The sequence below is a fragment of the Spodoptera frugiperda genome, chromosome 12, assembly GCF_023101765.2.
Source record: "Spodoptera frugiperda isolate SF20-4 chromosome 12, AGI-APGP_CSIRO_Sfru_2.0, whole genome shotgun sequence".
NCBI lineage: Eukaryota > Metazoa > Arthropoda > Insecta > Lepidoptera > Noctuidae > Spodoptera > Spodoptera frugiperda.
Window position 1 is genome coordinate 10,768,274 of NC_064223.1, and position 22,163 is coordinate 10,790,436.

The window sequence follows — 22,163 nt, forward strand, 5'->3', positions numbered from 1 at the left end:
GGCGAGGCTACCGTATGCAGTCCATTAAATGCCATTAGTGTTGTAATTAGTGGATCGACTGAGCTAAGTAAGAGTAGTGTAGCGTATATGATAAATATGAGTTACGATGCAGTAATACTGTGGTTTGAGTAATTTATGTATATAACGCTCATATTGTAAGGGAAGGCAGCGATGTATAATATGGAATGTTTCGAGTTCTATGTAATAGAAGACTTTTTGCCAGGTGTTTTGGTTATTGGCTAGAAGAGTATGTTAACAATACATACATTTTTAGTTTTCATTTCTCAGAGAGATCATCGAAAATTCGAGTTACGGGAGCCGCTCAGTCAACACCTCCTGAAGATGCTCCGGGGAGGAGCGAAACATACCTATATAGGACTTACGCCCAAATACTGAAATGCTACTCAATTTTAAGCTATGTTGTACTTAAATATTGTGCTATCTCCGTCATTATATAAAGAATTGATAAGGACAGAACTAGTTTTGAGTATTCGGCCGAATTATCGGCCCTTTTTTGAAGATGGAAGGGGACGCACACTCACAGTGAATTCAGAGCGTTATTGGAGATGTTAGACGAGTTTTTGACCTGAAGAGCATGCTAACAATACAATAAATTTTTAGTTTTTCTACCTCAGAGAAGACTTCCAAAACCTTGAAAATTCGAGCTGCGAAAGCCGATAAGTCAACAGCTGCTATAATAAGTCAAAATGTTTTGTAGCGTTTTTCGGGTGCGTTCCTTTTACACCATGTATGTATATCAAAAATAATATAGATATTTGTATTTAAGACATCATCTTTGTATTATTCATACATGTCATTGTTTGTATACACATAATTTGTATATTAGTAAATTTATCATGTATACATTATTTCTATATTAGTAAACTAACACGCCTGACCACAGCTCCACATATGAAGGTCCATGGAAGTCCATTAATATTTATAAACGAATAATTATATTTTGCATAGGACACGTACGGACATGATGTGTAATATAGTCGGTGTTTGTGAGGAAAAAAAGAAAGGGGTCGCTTCGTAATTAACAGAATGAAACGACAGTTACTCTTTGTGTTTGTGTTCCGTGTTTTCCTAAACTAGAATGACCTTGGGAACCTTGGTTATTGTTGCGTCCATTCTCATTAAGTAGAGTTTTCGCATTCTATATCAGACATAATTTTAGGCAGTCAATGGTTTATAGACTTTTTAGTATATGGTGCATTCAGTTTTATAATTGGATTTTGGCACGATACAAAAAATAATTGTCCTACGTATTATACATGTTTTTCAATTTTTAACTTATAAAAAATTTACATTCCATCGAATTCCTGTTACTTTTATATTTTTGAAAGATTTTACCAACATCGTCATTCTGTATTTATTTTTGTGATAGACAAACTGATGGCCGTATTTGGACGTCTGTATAATATTTTATGTTGCTTTAATTCCGCTAAATCGTCTACAACCTGTGACAGTATAGAATCGGTGTTAGTTTCCGTTGATCCATGCTACACAATTATTTTTTTTAGTTTTCATTCCGCTTGTACTAACAAGCGTTGTGTTAGTGTAACCAGACACAATCCATACTAGGCTTAGTGCCTCCGTTACGTCAGAGGATTTGTTATAATATCCACGCATGGTAAGCATGTTGCTGACAATTGCTGTTTAAATGGTATAACAGATTTATCAAAGAGCGCTGCTGTCCGGTCTCTGTTAAATGTGTAGTCCGTTAGTCAGTTTATACAGAATTATACGAATTTAATGTATTCTACTCTGTCTTAACCGTAATGTGCCTATGTGTGTGTAAAACATGGTTTTATGCTCAGTTATCTGAGCCAGTTTAGTCGTTTCAACTTAAAAAAGGAATGTTTTAAAAGTATACTGAAAACGACAATCCGTTTAGCTCCGGACTTCAGGTACGGAGCAAAAAACACGAAAGAGAGCAAAACAAATTCGCATTATTTCTGTCTTTCCTTCGGCTCGTTTCTCGTGATCTTATTAACTACACAATTAAGACGAGGAAGGGGTAGAAAATTCTTTGTAAGGGATTTTTGAATAGGCAAAATGAATAACCCAATTTTACTGATTCTTTACTTACTTTCTTATACAGTGTTAGAGCTAAAAGTATTTCAGGTTGCGATGTTTTTTTAGGTTATGATTTGAAGGTTGATTTAAGGCTATGTTCTCATGATTACTTTGTGATTATATTTGATGGTATTTGGTGCCTTTTGGTTTAATTGGAGTAAATGTATTTACACTTTATGTACAATCAGACAGAGGTGGACTTAATGCCAATATGGCATTCTCTACCAGATATTATTGTTTATTGTGTGTACTTATATCTTTTATATAGTAATTAACGCCTGTCTCTGTTTCTTTTTCTGAAGATCTTCGGTTTGCGTTCTTTGTGTTATCTTCAATCATGTATGTTAATCTTAAATTGAGTATGAGTCTTAAACTACTGGCAGGAAGAATTGGTTACTCTTTTTACATCTGCTTGGATGAACTACGTGTAACACTGAAAAAAAACAAAAGCACATTAAAACTTACTGTTCAATTAGAGAGATGATTGAAATGCCAATGGCACATTCATAGCGAAGTAATCGTAGACAGAAAATCCCTAGACGGAGAATCCTATAGACGTTTTTTTTATTCCTTTAGGCAGATTAGTAAAGTCACTATGACATCATAATTAAGTCTTCGAAAGGATCATTTCAAACCGCCTCGTCGCGCACCTGTCTGGATTCGGGCCGGACCTCGCGGATGGACAGTTCGGCTTCCGCAGAGGGCGCTCCACGGTGGACGCCATCATGCGCGTAAGAGACCTCACGACGGGGAATGCAGTGTCCAGGGGTGGGGTCGTTGTGGCGGTGTCTTTGGACATCGCCAACGCTTTCAATTCCCTACCCTGGAGCTGCATACTGGAGGCACTTCGGTACCACCGGGTGCCTACCTATCTCCGTCGTGTTATCGAGGCCTACCTGACGGATAGGTTCGTCACCTACCCCGGTCACCAAGGTGTGTGGAACCGGCGAGAGATGTCGCGCGGTGTTCCACAGGGTTCGGTTTTGGGGCCGCTCCTGTGGAACATCGGTTACGACTGGGTGCTGCGCACCGACCTCCCGAACGGTGTCAGCGTAGTCTGCTACGCCGACGACACGCTGGTGCTAGCGCACGGGAGGTCGCACCAGGCGGCGGCCAATTTAATGGCGAGAGCGGTTGCGACGGTCGTTGCAAGGATCCGGCAATTGGGACTCGAGGTGGCGCTCCACAAGTCCGAGGCCATGTGTTTTCATGGCCGCGGAAACGCGCCACCTCCGGATGGGTCCCAAATAACGGCAGGAGGGGTTACCATCGGCGTCGAGACGACGATGAAGTACCTAGGACTCGTCCTCGACAGTCGATGGAACTTCGTGGAGCATTTCCGACGTTTGGCTCCTAAGTTGGAACGGACGGGGGCTGCGCTTAAGCGGCTCCTGCCCAACCTCGGGGGGCCAAATGCCTCCTGCCGGAGGTTGTACGCGGGGATCGTGCGGTCCATGGCCCTCTACGGAGCCCCTGTGTGGGCGCCGAACCTGATGCGGCGGCCAGCTCGGGCGCTGCTCACGTCCCAGAGGGTCATGGCCATTCGAGTGATCCGCGGATATCGCACGATCTCCGGAGAGGCGGCCAACCTCCTTGCCGGACTCCCGCCGTGGGATTTGGAGGCGAAGGTGCTCGCGCGCGTCTTTAGTTTGCGCGCCGACGCGCGTCGCCGGGGCGAAACTCCACTGCCGCGCCAGATTAATGCGTGGCGGGATGAGCTCCGGCGCGATCTCATGGCGGAATGGCAGCAGCGACTGTCGCAACCAAGGGCTGGGCTCGCTGTCATTGCAGCGGTAAGTCCCCTCTTTGAGGAGTGGCTAGAGAGGCGCCACGGCGTCCTCACCTACCGCCTGACGCAGGTGCTTACCGGACATGGAAGCTTCGGTAGGTTCCTGTTTCTGATTGGGCGGGAGGAAACGCCCGGGTGTCATCACTGCGAAGACCGCCCGGAGGACACGGTGGAACATACGCTTGCGGTCTGCCCTGCGTGGGCTGAGCACCGCCGTGTCCTCAGGGATGTGGTCGGCGACGGCGCCCTCTCGCGTCCGGCACTGATACAAGCCATGGTGCGGAGCGAGGGGGACTGGGATGCCGTCTCCTCCTTCTGCGAAGCAGTCATGCTAGCTAAGGAGGAGGCGGGGCGCGTGAGAGAACGAACCTCCTCACGCCCCAGCCGTCGCGAGAGACACTTCGGGCGTCGGGGATCGCGCGACGATCTCCGGCCACCGTAAGTGCGGGTCTGCGGACGGTGAGCAAGGGTAGCTCGCCGCCCGACCAGAACCAGACCCGTGCGTGCGGCGCGTCGCGTTCTGCGCGCGCCTCAAAGAGCCATCAGACCACCACAGATGGGGCCCAGTAGGGCTGATGCCTAATCCGGAGCTGCGGACTACCTAGCGGGTTTACCGGGGCTCCGGCTCGACGGGCAGGAGTAGGAACGGGGTGGTTTTTAGTCAGTAAGAGTCTGACACTCCCTCTCGCCTCGCCCAAGGCGGGAGAAGTCATTGGATGATTTTCCACCCTCAAAAAAAAAAAAAAAAAAAAAAAAAAAAAAAAAAAAAAAAAAAAAAAAAAAAAAATTACATCATAATTAAGTTATTCACTAAAATACTTTTGTTATGATATTCGTGATTTTGTTATTCGTGCCTGTATTTTAGTAGACAATAACAAGGTTTGTGCCCTGTTAGATAAAGTTTTAGGTTGTTTCTCCACCAGAGATATACTATGCTACGCGGCTTCCACCAATTATATTCATTGGTACATATAGCTTAGCACTGGTGGAAATGAACTCAGCTATGTTTTTTATATGGAAATATGCGTACTATGGATGTGTGTTATACACGGCTTCTCTACTATCGATACATTGTATACTCGAGCTGCAAATCTTCCTCGCACAGCTACATAGCTTAGTACCAGTGGAAACGGTCAGATAGTTTCACAGTTTAGCTATTACATCTTCGTAGCTTCGTACATGCTAAATAGCACATCTCTGGATGAGAAGCAGCCTTAGGATCCTATATAACCCACAATAACGAGCCTATGTTTATATTTATTAGCATAGGGGCAGGTCATTGCCCTTTCGAGGTGACAGTTCAGGGCAGTTATCTGATGAAATATGTTCTATTCTATGTGCCAACTGTTGCTAATAGAGTCCTCAATTAGTAGAGGACACTGATATCACTTAATCGCCAAAAGGGATAAGCAGAGTTGTAGATAAAGGGTACTTTCGCAAATTAGGATTGCCATGACTCTCAATAATTCTTATGTACCTAAGTACTTTATTATAGTGAAAATTTATGGTCTAGCAGGCATTTTTGATGTATTGGAATCAACTGAAATAGATCTTCTGGGGCGAATTTAGCAAATTAATTTTTAATTTCTTTTTTGTGAATATTATTGCAGTTGTTACGGTGGCTGGGCAATTGGTTGCCGCGCAACGTGTAGCGGATTCGATTCCCGCACAGAAAATATATTGTTGTTACGGCTATGGGTGTGATATGTATATTGTAAACTTGTAAGTTTGTAAATGCACTAATGACACAGGATAATCCCAGTATGGGATAATGTTTTCTAACATTTTCTTTAAAAAAAGATGAGTCTTAAGTCGTACTCATTACAACCGAATTTTCAAGACATTCTAAGCTAAGAGTACTAAGTACATAATCTATACATATAATAAAATCGTAGAAAAGTGCTGTCTGTACATTGAAAATAAAAATAAAAAAAATAGCAGGGGTTATTGTTATGTCGATGTCGAACCCAAAAATGTAATTAACTTTTTTTTTGTCTGTTTGTCTGTTTGTCTGTTTGTCTGTTCGTCTGTGCGCGCTAATCTCAGAAACGGCTGATCCGAGTTGGATGCGGTTTTCACGAATATATTGTGGGATGCTTAAATTTACATTTAGTGTTTGTTTCATGTCAATCGGTTCATAAATAAAAAAGTTATGTCAAATTAAAGAATCACGTCGAACATTCTATGCTTATACCATTAATCTCCGCAACTATTTGACGGATTTGGTTGAAATTTGGTACAGATATAGTTTAGAACCTTAGAAAGGACATAGATATATTTTTATTTCAAAAATCAAAAATTAAAAATAAGAAATAAATTATTTATAAATAATTCTATGTCGATCGTTACACGACTTCGGTTCATGTTATTGTTTTAATTCATCGAAAAAAAGTAAATAAATAGTAAAAAGGTATGAAAAAAATAATATCAATATAATTAAACTTTTAGTATAAAGAAAATGCCCGAACGGAGCATAAATAAATAATCCAAGTTGTCTTTATCCTCGATAGATAGCGTTGGGATCGAAATAGATCGCGCTATGGTTTCGTTACATTCATTTGGTTGGGTATCGGCCGAGCGCTTCGGTACTATCGTGGAAAAAGTGTATTATCAGTCGTATGATTATTTGTCTGTAGAAGTCCTGCTGTTTCGTATATTCTAAAAAAAAGGTTTCGTTGTATTTTTCAATTAATAAGTTTATTTGTTGGGTTTTCTGGTTAAATTATTTAACGTAGGTTTAGTTTGATATCGATTATTAGTAGTTACTGTAGTTAGTTTTTTTAATAAAATTGTAAGTCTAATTTATTAATTAATTAGATAGATTAGATTTAAGTCGTTTCTTTTAAATTATTTAGTTTAAGCTTGGTTATTATAGCATAGAGGATAGATTGTAATATAATTTCTTTTTTAATTGTTATAAATTCGTAATTCGTAGCTTTCTTTAGTTTTAAGTTAGTTTTCATCTTAAGTTCGGAAAGATTATAATATTTCTTTAGTTTAAGTCCGTTTTTAAACTATTTTTTCAATGCCTTAAGTGAGTATACATCTATTAAATTCAAACGCAGAGCTCATTATGTTGATTTTTGAAGAGTTCCCTGGAATATCTTCTACATCTCATTTTTGAAGAGATTCCGCGAGATCGGGAACTATGTGGTTAAAACCAAAAATTTGCCGGAAGTCACTATTCCACGCGAACGAAGTCGCGGGCAAAAGCTATATTATAATAAATCTGTAGAAGGGTCAATTTTGTACATTGAAAATAATGAAAGAATAAATAGCAGGGGGTGTTACTGGATCGGTACCAAACCCAAATATATTATGTGATTAATTTTTTTTGTCTGTCTCTCTATATATGTTCAGGCATCGCGTGAAAACTAACGATTCGATTTCGATGAAACTTGGTATAAGTTTACCTTACTATCCTGGGCATAAAATAGGATACTTTTTATCCTGGAAAAATACGTAGAAAAAAATCTTTATTTTTCAGTTTTATTTTACAGAACGCGAGCTCAACAGCAGTAGCTCAATAGAGGGAATCCTTAATTATTATGGGCCTCGCCGTATTTGGGTCCAATAGATATTTATAAGATGTCATCGTCAAAGTTACACAAAATGGAGAAATAAAACATCCACGCGAAGACCGACATCCGCGCGGACGGAGTCGCGGGCGGAAGCTATGTAAATATATAACTACCAAACTGCGTCTGTAACAAACATCTAAGATTGCGTAAGGCCATCTACACACGTATTATATCGTGACCCAAACACCGGGATTACACTGTAATCTTACACAGATGTCGCCTAGTGTGTACACAGCTTAACGCATTAACCCCCAGAAAGCAGTGTGTGTAATATTACTTAATGATAATATATTCAGTGTTAGTATTAAATGCTGGGTTTGTATTAAAGCGTTTTGTTAAATAAACTGTTAACTTTTATATTAAAGAGGTTTGAAAATATCGTGGCGGCTGACAGGCTTAAGACACCCGCTCCTTATGCATGAGAGTGCAGGATCATATCAGGACCTACCAACGGTTATATGTACTTTCTAAGATTATTTTGGACACCACTGATAAACGGTGAAGGAAAACAACGTAAGGAAACCTGGGCTTATAATTTCCAATTACAAGTATGAAATCGCCAAACCGCATTGAACAAGTGTGGTGATGCTCAGACCATCTTTGTGTGAAAAAAGTTCTTAAGGTTTTGTCAGCAATGGCTACTATAGGTTGTTGATGATGTTTATACATTTTCAAAGCATAGGCAAAATTATACTTGTTGATCAAATTGATTTATTTATTTATAATTGATTGATTTTGATTAGGGATAAGGGAGGGAAGGCAAATAGTCTCAGATATGATTTTTGATCAGCTATAATTTGGAGTTTAGCATTGTATCATTATGTAATACATACAAAAATGAAACAAAATACATTTGTTTCCAGTCTTAACACTCAAACATTACCAAGTATAGGCACAGGCACTTAAAATTCATCGCAAACTTAATTCCAAACTCGTTTCTTAAAACGTTCACCTTTTCGAATGTTCTTTTGGGCGTGTACTTAAAGTTTGGCTGACTCGCCTACTCAAAGGTTTCTCGCCTCTTCAAAGTGTGAGTTTTGTAACACAATGAATTTTTAAGTAGCTCACAATGAGAGGCTCTTGCGAGAGAATTCAGGCATTAATAGTACCTATATACTTTGTTCAGTTGTATAGTATGTAGCTAGACTGTGTCGTTGATTAAATAGGGAATAAATCTTTAATATCTTTACCATGATTGTGGATTATATAAATAAAAAAAATGTGAGTTGGGTACAGCATTATTCAATTTACGTTACCTATCAATTTCTGGTTTAATTCCAATTTGGACCTATACATAAATTAATAACTAGAAAATTACTGAGATTTCTGGTTTTTTTTTTTATATTTGGATAGATCATCTATGATGTATTGTAATAGACATTATTATTAAATTTATTTCCTTTTTTAAGGTATAAGCCGGTCAACTAGGGGATGGGGATTGAGAGACGTAAATTTAGGGTATGTGTGTATCTATACTAATATTATAAAGTTGAAGAGTTTGTTTGTTTGTTTTTTTGAACGTGCTAATCTCCAGAACTACTGGTCCAATTTAAATAATTCTTTTTGTGTTGAATAGTGCATTTATCGAGGACAGCTAACGGCTATAAAACATCACGCTATAACCAATAGGAGCCTAGCAGAGCGGGTGAAACCGCGCGGTAGTAGCTATCTTTTATATACTTACAAACATTCTCCTTGCAGACAGCTCGTCTCGCATGACACATGTTGACGAAGTACTGGAATCCCTTCTTATACCGGCTGAACATCATGCAGACTGGCTCCAGATCTAGTTCGGGCAGATCCTGGCATACTTTCCTACATTCACGATTGCTTGGCATGTTCTCATTAAGTAAGTCAGATATCGGCACTGCTTCCACTAAAACTGATTATTTTTTTTGTAGTAGTAGCCAGTAAACGAGCCTGCGGATCACCTGATGGTAAGCAATCGCCGCCGCTCATAGACACCCGAAATACTAGAGACGTTACAAGTGCGTTGCCAATCGTTTGGTGGGTTAGGAATTTAAGGGTTGTTGGGGAATAGGGAATTGGGAAGATTGGGGAAAGGGGGGAAAGGGCCGCCTTTGTCTGTTATTTTGTAATGCCTTATTAATCAAAGTGAAACCCATTATGAAATATTTTTTGTCAAACATGCAACCTAAAATTATGAGTGTGTTTGGAACTTGTTAATCCTCGGACATAGTAGAATGACTTCTATCTGTCTATCTGTTTGTCTGTTCTATTTACAAATCCGTCATCTACCGTGCACACTACTAAACTTATGAGTTCCGGTGTGAATTGAAAATCTTAGAACTAATAGAGCTTTTCTCGAACAATCCAGGTGCGTAAACCCTATATTTCAATCAAATAATCCGTAAACTAAAATTTAAAATAGAAAAACTTACCAATCACTACCAACAAAATTGGGATAGTTGGCAAAAACATGCCAACAATGGAACATCAGTTTCCAATTGAAAACACAATTTTATTTTATTGCTTTTTTATTATTTACGAGAACAATTCTCTATTTTATATTATTAGACTTATCGAGTATTCCAATTGTTACATTTTTAAAACTATTTTCAATCAAACTTTTTACTTTTAATTCGAATTCAGAACAAGGCAACAGTTTTTACATTTAAAAGTTGGTAACATTGTGTTCTTATTTTAAAAGTTTTTTTCTTTTTTGTTATAAAATATAGAGCGAGAAGTTTTTTACAAGTTTGTAGAAGAAATTAAAATGGTCGAGGTTTTGTTTATAATTTAGGACTTTCCATCGTCCGTACTAAACTGTAGAAGTACCAGTTCATACGTAACTATGGTGCCGGCAATCTGTAACAAAAACGTAGGTTTAATGTTAATAGAATAAGACAGAATGATTGTTTGTATACCGTATTTAAACGTAACCTATGGAATTGATATCCGGAGCTGTGGATTACCTTGTGGGTTTACCGGGGCTCCGGCTCGAAATGCAGGAGTAGGATCGTGGTGGCTTTTAGTCAATAAGAGTCCGACTCTCCTCTCGCCTCGCCTAAGGCGGGAAAAGCGATTAGACGTATTTTAAAATTAAAAAAAAAAAATTGAATTGCCATTCCAAATTCTGGAGGATATCTATGACATTTGGAAATAACGTAAGTACTCACAATACTTTAGACGACCCAGAAATCGATCTCGGGGCCTTTAGCTTGGCAGCCACGTTAATCACTAGATCAACGAAGTACTCATAAAAATATACTTTTTACAAACAAATCCCCAATTACTCCTAAAACCAGAAACTCTAAACTCTCGCAATTGTTCACAATATCTATCACACAAAAGCTAGAGATGAAAATCGTTCACCGTACAACGATACGAATTCCTGTATTGTCAGTCTCCATTGTACAGATGGTAACACATAGAACTACACATAACCAGTATAAACTGACCCTTGATCGCACAGAGAGATCATTAAAAGCGAGACCAAGATAAACTGGTTATGTTTAGCTTGATGTGACAGTAACCAAATGACGGGAGTCATCCAAGCCTAGTGGACGTTTCCATTCAGTTGCCTTGATTGATTTGCGAATTCATACAATGATTTGCAGATGGTCTGTGTGGAAGGTTCATTGGGTAAATGTTAGGTGCTTTGTTGGGATAATTGTTATGGTCTTAGGTACTTGCTTTTGCTTTTACATGTGTTCCGATTTAGAATTTAGAAATATGTTTTCTCAAGGAGCTAATGAATAAACGATCTACTAGATGTTTTTTCAAAGGGGGTCAAATCATCCAATGACTTCTCCAGCCTTGGGTGAGGCGAGAGGGAGTGTCAGACTCTTACTGACAAAAAAAACCCGTTCTTACTTCTGCTTTTCTAGCCGGAGCCCCGGTAAACCCACTAGGTAGTCAGCAGCTCCGGATTTACTAGATGGTAAGCAATCAGAGGACACTCGCACCTCCAGAAGAGTTAAAGGTGCGTTGCTGGCCAATCGTATAAGATACGACGTGTTCCCGTAAACTATAAACTGGTAAACGAGCTGAAAGTTCAGCTGATGGTAAGCAATCACCACCGCCAGCGTTACAAGTGTGTTGCCGGTTGTTGGGGAACCGGGGATGGGGAAGATTGGCAAGGGAGGTAATTGGGCCTCTGGTAAACTCACTCAGCGAAACATAACGCAACCGTTGTTACACGTCAGTTTTTTATGAGGCCGTGGTAACACTCCGGACGAGCCGGCCCATTTGTGCCGAAGCATGGTTCTCCCACATTTAAATAATTATGTAAGGAGATTTGGAAAGTTCTGTAGAAAATTAAGTAGTTTACTAGTCTACTCAACAATATAATACAACCAAAACCAATCCATTGATTTAGGAGTTAGTACAAGGTTTTAAGCTATGTAGTTGCATTTTCCATCACATTGTAAAAGATAAAAGAGCAGAAAGTTTTAAAAGCCAAGTCATATACATATTCGTGTCCTAATATGAACTGAAGTAGAAATAACAGATTTAAACAATAGTCCTGTACAATTTATTGCAGCTCAGTGAGCTGGTAAAGGGCAGTCCGAAACTTATGTTCACTAGAGTAGTAGATCAAAAGATATTGTGGCCTTGGTCATAAAATGTATGTTTTGGAATTTTGATAATAAATGAATATACTTCTACTTACTATGTATATTTCGCTAAATATAAATCTAAATATATCTAATCTATGAATCTGCTTAGTAACTGTGAGTGAGCTATGCTTCGGCACGAATGGGCCGGCTCGACCGGAGGCCGGCAACGCACTTGTAACGCCATTGGTGTTTCGGGTGTTCAGGGTTGACGGCGATTGTTTACTATCAGATCTGTATGCTCGTTTACCGGCTTAAAATAAAAAAAAAATGATCTATTAGTTTTCAAGGACCAAAGGAATCTTTTAATTTCAGTGCACATCACATTGTCAATTCTATTACTGCTAACTAAGGTAAAAAAATATATATTAATGTGCAGATAAAAAATGGGTTGAAAAGAGAAAAAAATCATTCCTTTTAAATATTTAAAGAGGATTATTGATGTTATCTCTGTTATATTTTATTTTTCAAACAAGTTTACTAGCTAAAAACTCTATTGTTTTAAGCTTGCATATCAATTTCATTTCCATTATTACTAAATTAAATTATGCTGACGTTTCAAATTAGACTTACAATACTTTATTTTTATTTGAAGTTCGTGAATATTTTTTAAACAGTAAAAGTAAAATTGATGATTGATGCAGTGTCTTAATATTATATTTGTGATAAGACTAATATTTTTAAATTGAAATTTTATTATTTTATGAGAATAATTATTATTGATTAAATAAGTGCAGATTGTAATCATTCATATTCAAATATTCAACACTAGCTTTTGCCAGCGGCTTCGCCCTCCTTCCCGTGGGATTAAAAGTATGCTATGTATTAAACCAGACCATAATCTACCTTTGGTCCAAATTGCATTACGATCCCTTCAGCCATTTTGACATGATTGAGTAACAAATATACACATATAAACTGACAAACTGTAGCATTTATAACATTAGTAAGATGTATAGGATTTATTAATTTTCTACGCTGTTATAACAATAATATGTTCGTAAATATCTATAATTAATTGTGAGTCTTCCAAAAAGGAATATTTTTAATCATTATTATGAATAGCATAATGATGGCTTACTTTATTTCGTTTAACATAATTTGTATAAATTACCAGTAAAAAGGCAACAAATTTTATTTTGACCTCAAAAAAAATGTCAATACTTAACAAGGCAAGACGAAGTCGTTATATTTATTTTTGAACAAGGAATTCCCGAAATAAAAAATTAAATGAAGTCATTGACATTTAATTTTTTCTTCAAATATTTGGCTTTTTTCGCTTGACCTTTACGCAATTGGAATCGGTATCAAGTAATACTCAAATTCAGTTGAATGTCAGTATTTTAAAAGGAGTGGCTGACATTTTCGTGTGACCTGTGGCGTCGTAGTACTAGTTGAGTAAGGATCGGTTCATATCTGATGTAAAATACGCCGAGAGAACATCATCGATCGCACTAACGTATTATCGCTTAAGTGTGAACGGTCTACTTGACATTTTGTATACATTATTTATTTTTCTTTCTTTATTTTTCTATACATTTGTCTGTTCTAACGTTACGCAATCGATGATAGGTGACGCATGTTTCGCCAGATATGAATCGACTCGATTTTTTTTTGGGGTTGAAAGTCATCCAATGACTTCTCCCGCCTTGGGTGATGCGGGAGACTCTTACTGACTAAATACCACCCCGTTTCTTCTTCTGCTTTGAGCCGGAACCCCGGTAACCTTTTATGTTGTCCGCAGCTCCGGATATGAATCGACACTAAGTCATTTGTGCACTATAGTTACTAATCATGCAGTTTTTATAGAAATGTATATTGTCGATGAAGAACCAATAACATCTAAGTGTTGAGAATCAAATTTTACAACAAAATAAAAAACAACTACATACAAACGAATGAATTCCGTCACTTAGTAGATATTTTGACACAGCTCAAGAAGCCTTATATATAAGAGTGAATTCAATCGATGCGAATATGAGTTTTATGTCTATTGTAATAAAAAAGTAATTTTGTACTAAATTGTCAGTTAGGAGGTATTGGTACCTCATCGACGATACCGATAATAGGTACTTACGGTAAGTACCAAATCTCGAGTGATGTAAAAGAAATGTAGTCCACTGAACGCGACCACGACCCCATCGTTCACTTGGTTCTGAAACCTTTCAACCTGTCAAAGTAAAAGGAATTTTAAAACAAGGCACATAGAAGTGAGTTCACGTTTTTTGCGCTAAAGCACACAAATCTCACGATTCGAATTGGATCGTAAAATAGAAGAAATCACACGGGTAACATAAATGTAGTGTTTTATTTTTTTATACTCAAAGAAATGTTTATAAAACTGTCAACTGTGCATACAAGTAAATCAAAGGTTTGTGATATATAATGTAAACTTTTCACCAGTAACGATAATACGTATCTACTTGAAATAGAGGGGGATATGTCTATTGTCTTACACAAAAAAAATCTTAAAAAAAATATATTTTGAAAAGCTAATACATTTTGCTCGGGAATCGAATCCAAGAACCGGCGACCATTCGATACACAAGGCGAAAAGATATATTAAAAAAAAATACGAGTCCGTGGAGAACGAATGTAAATACAAAAAAAAAATCGTTATTACAGTCTAAACCATCCAAATACCGTAAATATTTCAAACATAACTTCAAAATTCGAAAAAGGTACAAAAACTACCAAAAAGAATTTTGACTAGCAACGAACCTCTTTGCAATACGAGGTGGCAGGTACAGCGAACAGGATGGGCCCCGGTACCAATGACGCTGAATGTATGCGCGCCGCCACCAGTGCCACGGCCAGGAATCGAACGAACAGATACACAGACGAATACGTCAGGTAAGCTGGGTATATGTAGTATCGGGTGTAACTGGAAAATGAAAATTTTAACCTGGTTTTTAGTAACAAAGAAACTTTGTAGTTTTTGAAGAGGACGGTAGAAATGCACATTGAATGGAACTTACTAATTAATTAGTCTTAGCTCATGTTTATACGGCAAGAGTTAAGCGCGCGATTTGATAATGCGCGCTAATTACTACATACATTTTATTAACGGTAACGCGTGTAGCCGTTCACAAGTGTTCACAAATAATTATAAACGCATTGTCAAAACGCATTGCCATGATCATGGAACAGGTTTATAATTTTCTAGTACCATTTTAGGCTTAATCTAGGTATAATTTATAGGTTTGGAACGGGAAAAGAAAAATGATACTTTGTTCATGCAACCTCGAAACCTCTTGATTAATGAAGCGTTGAATCGTTTTTAAACCAAAGAAAAACTAATGAAATCATTTGTTTAAAATGTAGTTGTAGTTTCTCACTGAAAATAATTAAATAAAAGTGCAACACGTGTCGTATGTTTATTTTAATAGTTATGTTATTATTAAATTAAATTTATTTTATTAATTGGATAATTGTTTGCGTTTTAGTTTTAAGTTATTTATCAGAATTTTATTCAAGTTTATTTTATTAAGTTAATTTATTAGTACGGGTGAGAGATCAATTAAAGTAGGTTTTCAAGATCAGTTCTCGATAATTGTTGTTCTCACTCACCTATTCTCGTATGCTGGACACATTTTAGTAAGAACTTGCGTAGTTCTTATATTATTCCTACAACAAAATCAAGTATACAAAATGTCATAGTCAAAGTTATTCACAAGATTTTATGTTAAAATGTCTGTGGAATATTAACTGTACAAATGTAGTGTATAACGTAGACCCTTATTAGCTATTCTGTTTCCTTTTTCTAAAAAAGTTGTGATTTTAACGGCACTGTGTGCTGTTATATCTACAAGACAAAACTAAGGGTAAATAAATTAAAACAATCTGTTTATATAAGGCACAATAAATAAATTGTAATTTTTTTTTTATCTTTACTGATTATATTTCGAGGCTTTTAATCAAACATGATCATGCCAGCCTCATCGTACCCTAAAAGGAGAACAGAGCAGGAAAGGAAACATTAGGTTCTCTTTAACTTACGGACAAATTGATTCATTTTTACAGCATCTTTACTATGAGGCATAGATAATATAGTTTGAAATACTCCTAATTCACAAAAACTAATATTCAGTACAGCTGTTAATGTTTCCCTTTCTAAAATTGTAAATTTAACATGATATTACAATGAGGTAAACACACCTTGATGGCAACAGAAATAAAAATGAATAGCGTTAGTTTCAAACTAAAAATCACTACCTACCATTGGATAATCCTCAAGTATTTTATATTTCCTATATGCCATTTTGCAAAAAAAACTCTCGCAAATACAAGATAATATATATACTTACGCTAGTATATTATAAAGCTGCATACATATGAAGAAGAGATCATTAGCGAACGATATCAGCACGATCCCGCTCAGCACGTCATCAAACCGTTTTACCAGGTTCATAGCTCGAGTGTAGTCCTCCCTTAACTCTCCCCATTTTGATGCGGGGACATAGTTCTAAAAGGAAAATATAAGAAAAATATTTTTTTTAATGAAGTTTAAAGGAAAGAGTCCACAGGCCTGCATCGTGGCTCTGGTTCGAAAGGCAGGAGTAGGAACGGGGTGGTTTTTAGTCAGTAAGAGTCTGACACTCCCTCCCGGCTCACCCAAGGCGGGAGAAGTCATTGGATGATTTTCCACCCTCAAAAAATAAAAACTAAAATAAAAAAATAAATAAAAAACATGCATCGTACGCATTCTGTATGACGTCATCGGTACGCATCGCATGTAGGCATTGCTGATGATGCGGCCCGTACGATGCGGATCAGTGGACGCAGTTGTATGAGTTTCTATACAAGTCAAACTAAAATCCGTTGCGTGCGATGCGTACGATGTGGGCCTGTGGACACTTACCTTTAGGAAGCCTAGTAATTTTATAGAATTCCAATTTAAGTTGTATTAGTTTTTAAAATCAAATTTAGTTTAACTTAATAATAACACCAAAACGCTAATTATTTTATACTTTTAGACTACCATTTTTAAGTATGTTTTAGCCACATATTGTGTTAAGCAATTAATACAAATTCAATAAAGAATGTTTTTGTAGTTAAAATATTGTGACTTGCACTTGACTAGCCATATTTATTTTTGTATATGTCCTACCTTACTAGCAGTGGCTGCAATCTTTTTGTTAATCTGTTGCAATATCGAAGTGAGGTACAGACTCATGTTCACAATGAAGATATCTGCATAGTTCCAAGTAGCTGTCGCCACTATATTAAAGTACTGAAAATAAAACCTTATTCTATTAAATATAAGTTTGAAAATAAATTGGTAGAATAGTTAAATTTGATGTGTCAGAGGACAAAAAATTAAGAGGTTATCTTAATTTTTTGTTCACTGAATCAGAGCTTATCCATATCATTAACAGTTCATAGTAAAACATAACATAAGTATAATATGTATATCATAACATTTTTTACTTCTCGATGAGCTAAACAAAGGTACACAAGGTACATTTGAATAATGTAGTAGACATTTTTTACTTATTTTGTTACGAGTCCCAACTCCCATGCAATGCCAACTAGTTTCTGCCCATAGCTTCATCCGCATTCCCATGGACCTGGATTCCCCGCATTCCCGTGCATAAGTAGAGCATGCGTTAATTCACACCAAAAACTTTGTTCCAAATTTAATCAAAATTTCTTTAGTCGTTTTGGTACAATTGAGTTACAAACATACACACAAACTCACAAACTTTAACATTTATAATATTAGTAAGACTGAGATTTCAGGCACCATACTATTACCGAAAAGTTTCTATAACTTCAATAATTCTTAATCCTACGCACCGAACCTAAGGTCCCAGACTCGGTAATAACTAATTACTTTGTCTTAGTTCTTTACCCTTACCACTCTTGGTGGGGGAGACCTTTGTTCAGCAGTGGACGTCTCTCGGCTGATAATGATGATGATGATGACGAGTTCTTAACCCACCTGCAAAACAACTGCAAGACCCACAATGTAAGGCACATCTAGTTCATACAGCCACGGTGACGTCACTTTGATGAACACCTCGCCCACATCCACTCCAGTATCCCCGTTGCACTCCAGTATCCTACCGATCCTCGATATTATTGACATCACGTGTTCCACTGGAAGAGAAATTTTATGGGAACCAATCGTATTTTTCTTAAATTAATGTATTTGTGTGAAACGTCACGCCTTTTTGTCCCCGACGGGGTAGGCAGAGGTGCACATTACGGCACATAATGCCATTGTACAATGTACACCCACTTTTCATCATTTGTGTTATTGTTATAAGTCGCACGTAATAGGGGGTGAGCCTATTGCTATATGCTGGACACAATTTCTGACTCCGTGCTACTACTGAACATTTTTCAAACCACCGAAAAACGCCCAGTTACACTTTGTCCGACCCAGGAATCAAACCCGAGACCCCTTGTCCGGCAGTCGCACATACGACCACTCGTACATGCGACCACTCGCACATGCGACAGCTCGCAATGAGGCAGAAAAAATTGAAATGCGTTAATAAAAGAACCTTTAAGTGTGCGAGAGCCATGCTTCGGCACGAATAGTCCGGCTCGACCGGAGTGATACTATGGTCTCACAGAAAACCGACGTGACACAACGTTTGCATTGTATTTTGTTGTGTGAGTGAGGCTATTTACCCCCATTCCCAATTTCCTTAAAAACCCTTAAATTCCTAACCCCCAAAAAGTACCCCACTGGTAACGGCAATGTATGGTAATTCTATTACATGGAGTTTATAGCAAAACTAATAAATTTTAGGAGCGGATGGATAATCTTTTCTTTGAGTTAAGTTTTTGACTGCCAATAGAAAACTGTTGAAGGCAAATTCTCCGCTAACGTCAGTCACCGGTGACCAGCACGGCGTTCAATGAGCTAAGGTACTAACTGACGCCCAAGATACTCACTGGTGGCCATTCCCATGAAACCACAGCACGCTATGTTGCATTTCCGTATAACGTTAGGGTCAATGTACTCATCCAGCTTAGAGCTGATCAGCTCCTTCATCAGAGCCGGCCATTTTGAGGCGATCCACATAAACGAATATGTGGTGAGGGAGGCTGTTGAAAAGAATATTACGAAAGCTGCAAAAATAATTATATTTGTGTTAGTTTACAAAGTCAAGTTAGCTTCTGCCAGCGTCTTCGCCTGCGGTCTCATGACATAGAAATTAGCCAATGTGTTATTCCAGATCATATTTCATTGTCTCTGTCGAGCACTAGTATTTTTCACTTTATGCAGAGTAGAGTCAATGTTTCTTTAACGAGCAGGAAATTAAATAGGTTACGGGGTATTTCAATTAGGTTTACATCTCATTAATAGCCGTGGTTTCAGATATTTTGTTAGAACACCTTATGTGGGTGGACTATGTAATAATAATATGTTATTGTCAAAGTTGGTAGATAACAGACCAGAACTTTAACAAGCAAATTATACTTTTTATTCATTAATATTCTTTTTAATTATAATGATAATAATATATATGCTTAATTATTTCTTATACCTAAAGCAGAAAGAGACGATGGCATCCTGAACAGCCTGTAGAAACATAAGCAGGTTCCTATGGACTGGAAAATAGCCATTACCACAGCAAACAAAAGCTTCCAGGAGCACCTTGTGAACCTAGGAATAGAGTCGAAAATTGATTACATTGATCTAGTTTAATAAAGTTAAAATTTAAATAAAATAAAGAATACGTTGTTCAATGAAGGTAAACGTCCACAGGCCCGCATCGTACGGACTGCTCATCAGCAATGCCTACACGATGGTACGCGATGCGTACCGATGATGTCATACAGAATGCCGATGCCAAAAATGCCTACATGTTGGTACATTATACGGTATGCCGATGCCAAAAATCCCAGTGAAAGTGGCGTCAGCAATCCGAACGCTGTCGATACAGCGGACGCAGTCTGAAAAATTAATTCGTTTGATACGATCTGTCCGATCCTTGCGATGCGTACGATGCGGGCCTGTGGACGCTTACCATAATTGTAAAAAAGTTGATATGCGAATAGTTTGAGCGCATTAGGCTTTATTACACAATAAAAAAAGTTAAGTCGTGGACTTAGAGTAGATTTTTGTTTAGCAGTTGGATATCTTAGGCAAAGATGAAATGTACCTCATTTTAGACAAGTCCTTTTGTGTAAGTCCCGTGACTGGATTCAGTCCTATGCATGTACCACCAATGAAAAGCACCTTCATTGCTTTTTGAAACGTAAGGAATTGGTTTTTGGGTTTATTTTTGCGGCCATCATCTGGAGCGGCTGAAATAGATAAGTTGTAATTAAAAATTATAATAATTTTGTTACTTAAAATTATAATAATGGCTCTAATAAATATTAGCTTGAAGAATTATGTGGCTGTTTATTTTTTATTACTAAAAATGTGTTACTATAAGGTAGTGGTTTCCAACCGGTAGTCCGTATACCACTTGTGGTCCGCAGACGACAAAATATGGTCCGGAAAATGAAAATAAATAAGTACACTAGACTGCACTCTGTTAAACTACATAATTTCAAAAATGCGAATGTCACAACTCATATGAGTGAAGGAGACAATCTCATCAACAAATCAAGATAAATTAAAAGTTTCCCTAACTTAACAAGAATTACAAAAGTTGTCCTTGACTAGGAACGTTGAGACACACTGGTATAAAAACTTGATTATATTCCATGAATGCGACTTCAAACATAAATTGAGAGTAACTGATATTTGCCAATCAAACAACAATATTTGTTCAGTTGGTATTGTTGATCGAAGGTTCAAGGAAACCAACCCAAAGAACCACTGAACTAAATGAGCAGTCAAATAATTGTTAACTTAAGCAAAACTTTACTTACCATCGTCCAAAATCCAGTGTTTGGCGCTGCCCTGTTTAGTAGCACTGTAAAAGAAGAAACAAAAAATGTACTAAAAATTCTTCACTAAACATAAAAAATATTTCACTTCATTACACACTTACTGGTTCGGATGATTTTCTTGTAAAACTTTGAAATTAATAATCTCTAATTCCTTTGAAACATCTGTAAATAAATACTTCTTTAGTTTTTTTTTTAAGTATTCCGATTCATTCGTGCCTGATTCTATTTCTATTTGACGAAATTTGTCCTTTGATTAGGTACCAACTAATTTCATTTGATTCGTTGATTTGAGCTTTTTTTTATTTTTAAACTAGTTTTCTAAGTTAACTAAATTATTTTCTATAATTGATTAGGTAAATGTTATTTTCTTCTTAGCCGTGATCGTCCCACTGCAGGGCAAAGGCCTCCCTACCCACTTTTCACTCCTCTCTGTGCAAAGCTTACTGAAATTATCTTAAAATTTTCTTTAAAGTGATTTGTCGCCAATATTTTGGTAAATGCATAAACAACTGACTGACTAAATAAATACCATAGTTTATTGTATTATTATATTCAGTCAAAATCACGACAACATACGCAAACTGCCATACTCAGACACATTTAGTGATTAGTTAAACTACGTATTCCTGACTAACGATTTTGTTCCGAAAACAATTTCTAAAGACCTGGGTTAAGTACCCATTAAATCGACACCAGCAATTTATACCGCGCTAACTCAAAAAGCGTACTTTACAGTAGAGGCGTTTAAAGGGAAAAATGTGATAACTTTTACATTAATTAAGATACTTTTTTGAAATTTGGTATGCTTAATATTTAATTTATTCATTGTAATATCTCATATTTATATTTTCTTAATTATTTCTATTTTTTGAATTAGTTCAAGTTAGCCGGATATAAGCGTAATTCATCAAAAAAAATTTACATCTTATACACGTCTAACTTATGTTAGCGTAGTGTAGTACGGGACGTCGTAGTGCATGATCAATCATCTGATGCATATTTCAATATTTTATAAAGAACATGTACTTACTTACAAAAAGAATAGTCAACGTACCATTAATAAACTAATTAATACGTTAACACATAAGTATTTACTATGTCAAAGTCGCTAAGTCGTTCATTTTACAAACAAACAAGTATACACACGAACGCACTAAACTACGCTAACTATGAGTTAGTGCAGTGTTGCACGGACTTTGACCAAAGTGATCCCCGCGCACACTCCGCTAATAATAGTTGGCGTAATATAAATCGAGTGATTTCAAA

General features: G+C 37.2%; 1 protein-coding gene across 1 annotated transcript; it reads right to left on the bottom strand.

Moving 5' to 3' along the window:
* Positions 1-945: 945 nt before the first annotated feature.
* Positions 946-20,238, bottom strand: LOC118262217 (gustatory receptor for sugar taste 64f-like). Its single transcript, XM_050697357.1, has 12 exons — positions 20,156-20,238; positions 19,538-19,656; positions 18,942-19,118; positions 17,977-18,134; positions 17,143-17,265; positions 16,340-16,497; positions 15,603-15,659; positions 14,754-15,009; positions 14,110-14,202; positions 9,855-10,281; positions 9,137-9,334; positions 946-2,515 (listed from the first exon to the last, which is right to left on the bottom strand). The coding sequence occupies exons 1-10, from the start codon at positions 20,236-20,238 to the stop codon at positions 10,213-10,215; spliced, it is 1,293 nt and encodes a 430-aa protein (XP_050553314.1). The 3' UTR covers positions 946-2,515; positions 9,137-9,334; positions 9,855-10,212.
* Between the last annotated feature and the right edge of the window lie 1,925 nt (positions 20,239-22,163).

What these genes read in the sequence shown, in the direction of transcription:
- LOC118262217 (XM_050697357.1), bottom strand. Translation starts at nt 20,238, where the DNA reads ATGAAGGTGCTTTTCATTGGTGGTACATGCATAGGACTGAATCCAGTC. An exon ending in ATCGTCTCTTTCTGCTTTAG is followed by an intron (nt 19,119 to 19,537) that starts GTATAAGAAATA and finishes TTATTTTTGCAG; the next exon opens with CTTTCGTAATATTCTTTTCA. An exon ending in TTGCAGCCACTGCTAGTAAG is followed by an intron (nt 16,498 to 17,142) that starts GTAGGACATATA and finishes TTTTCCTTTTAG; the next exon opens with AACTATGTCCCCGCATCAAA.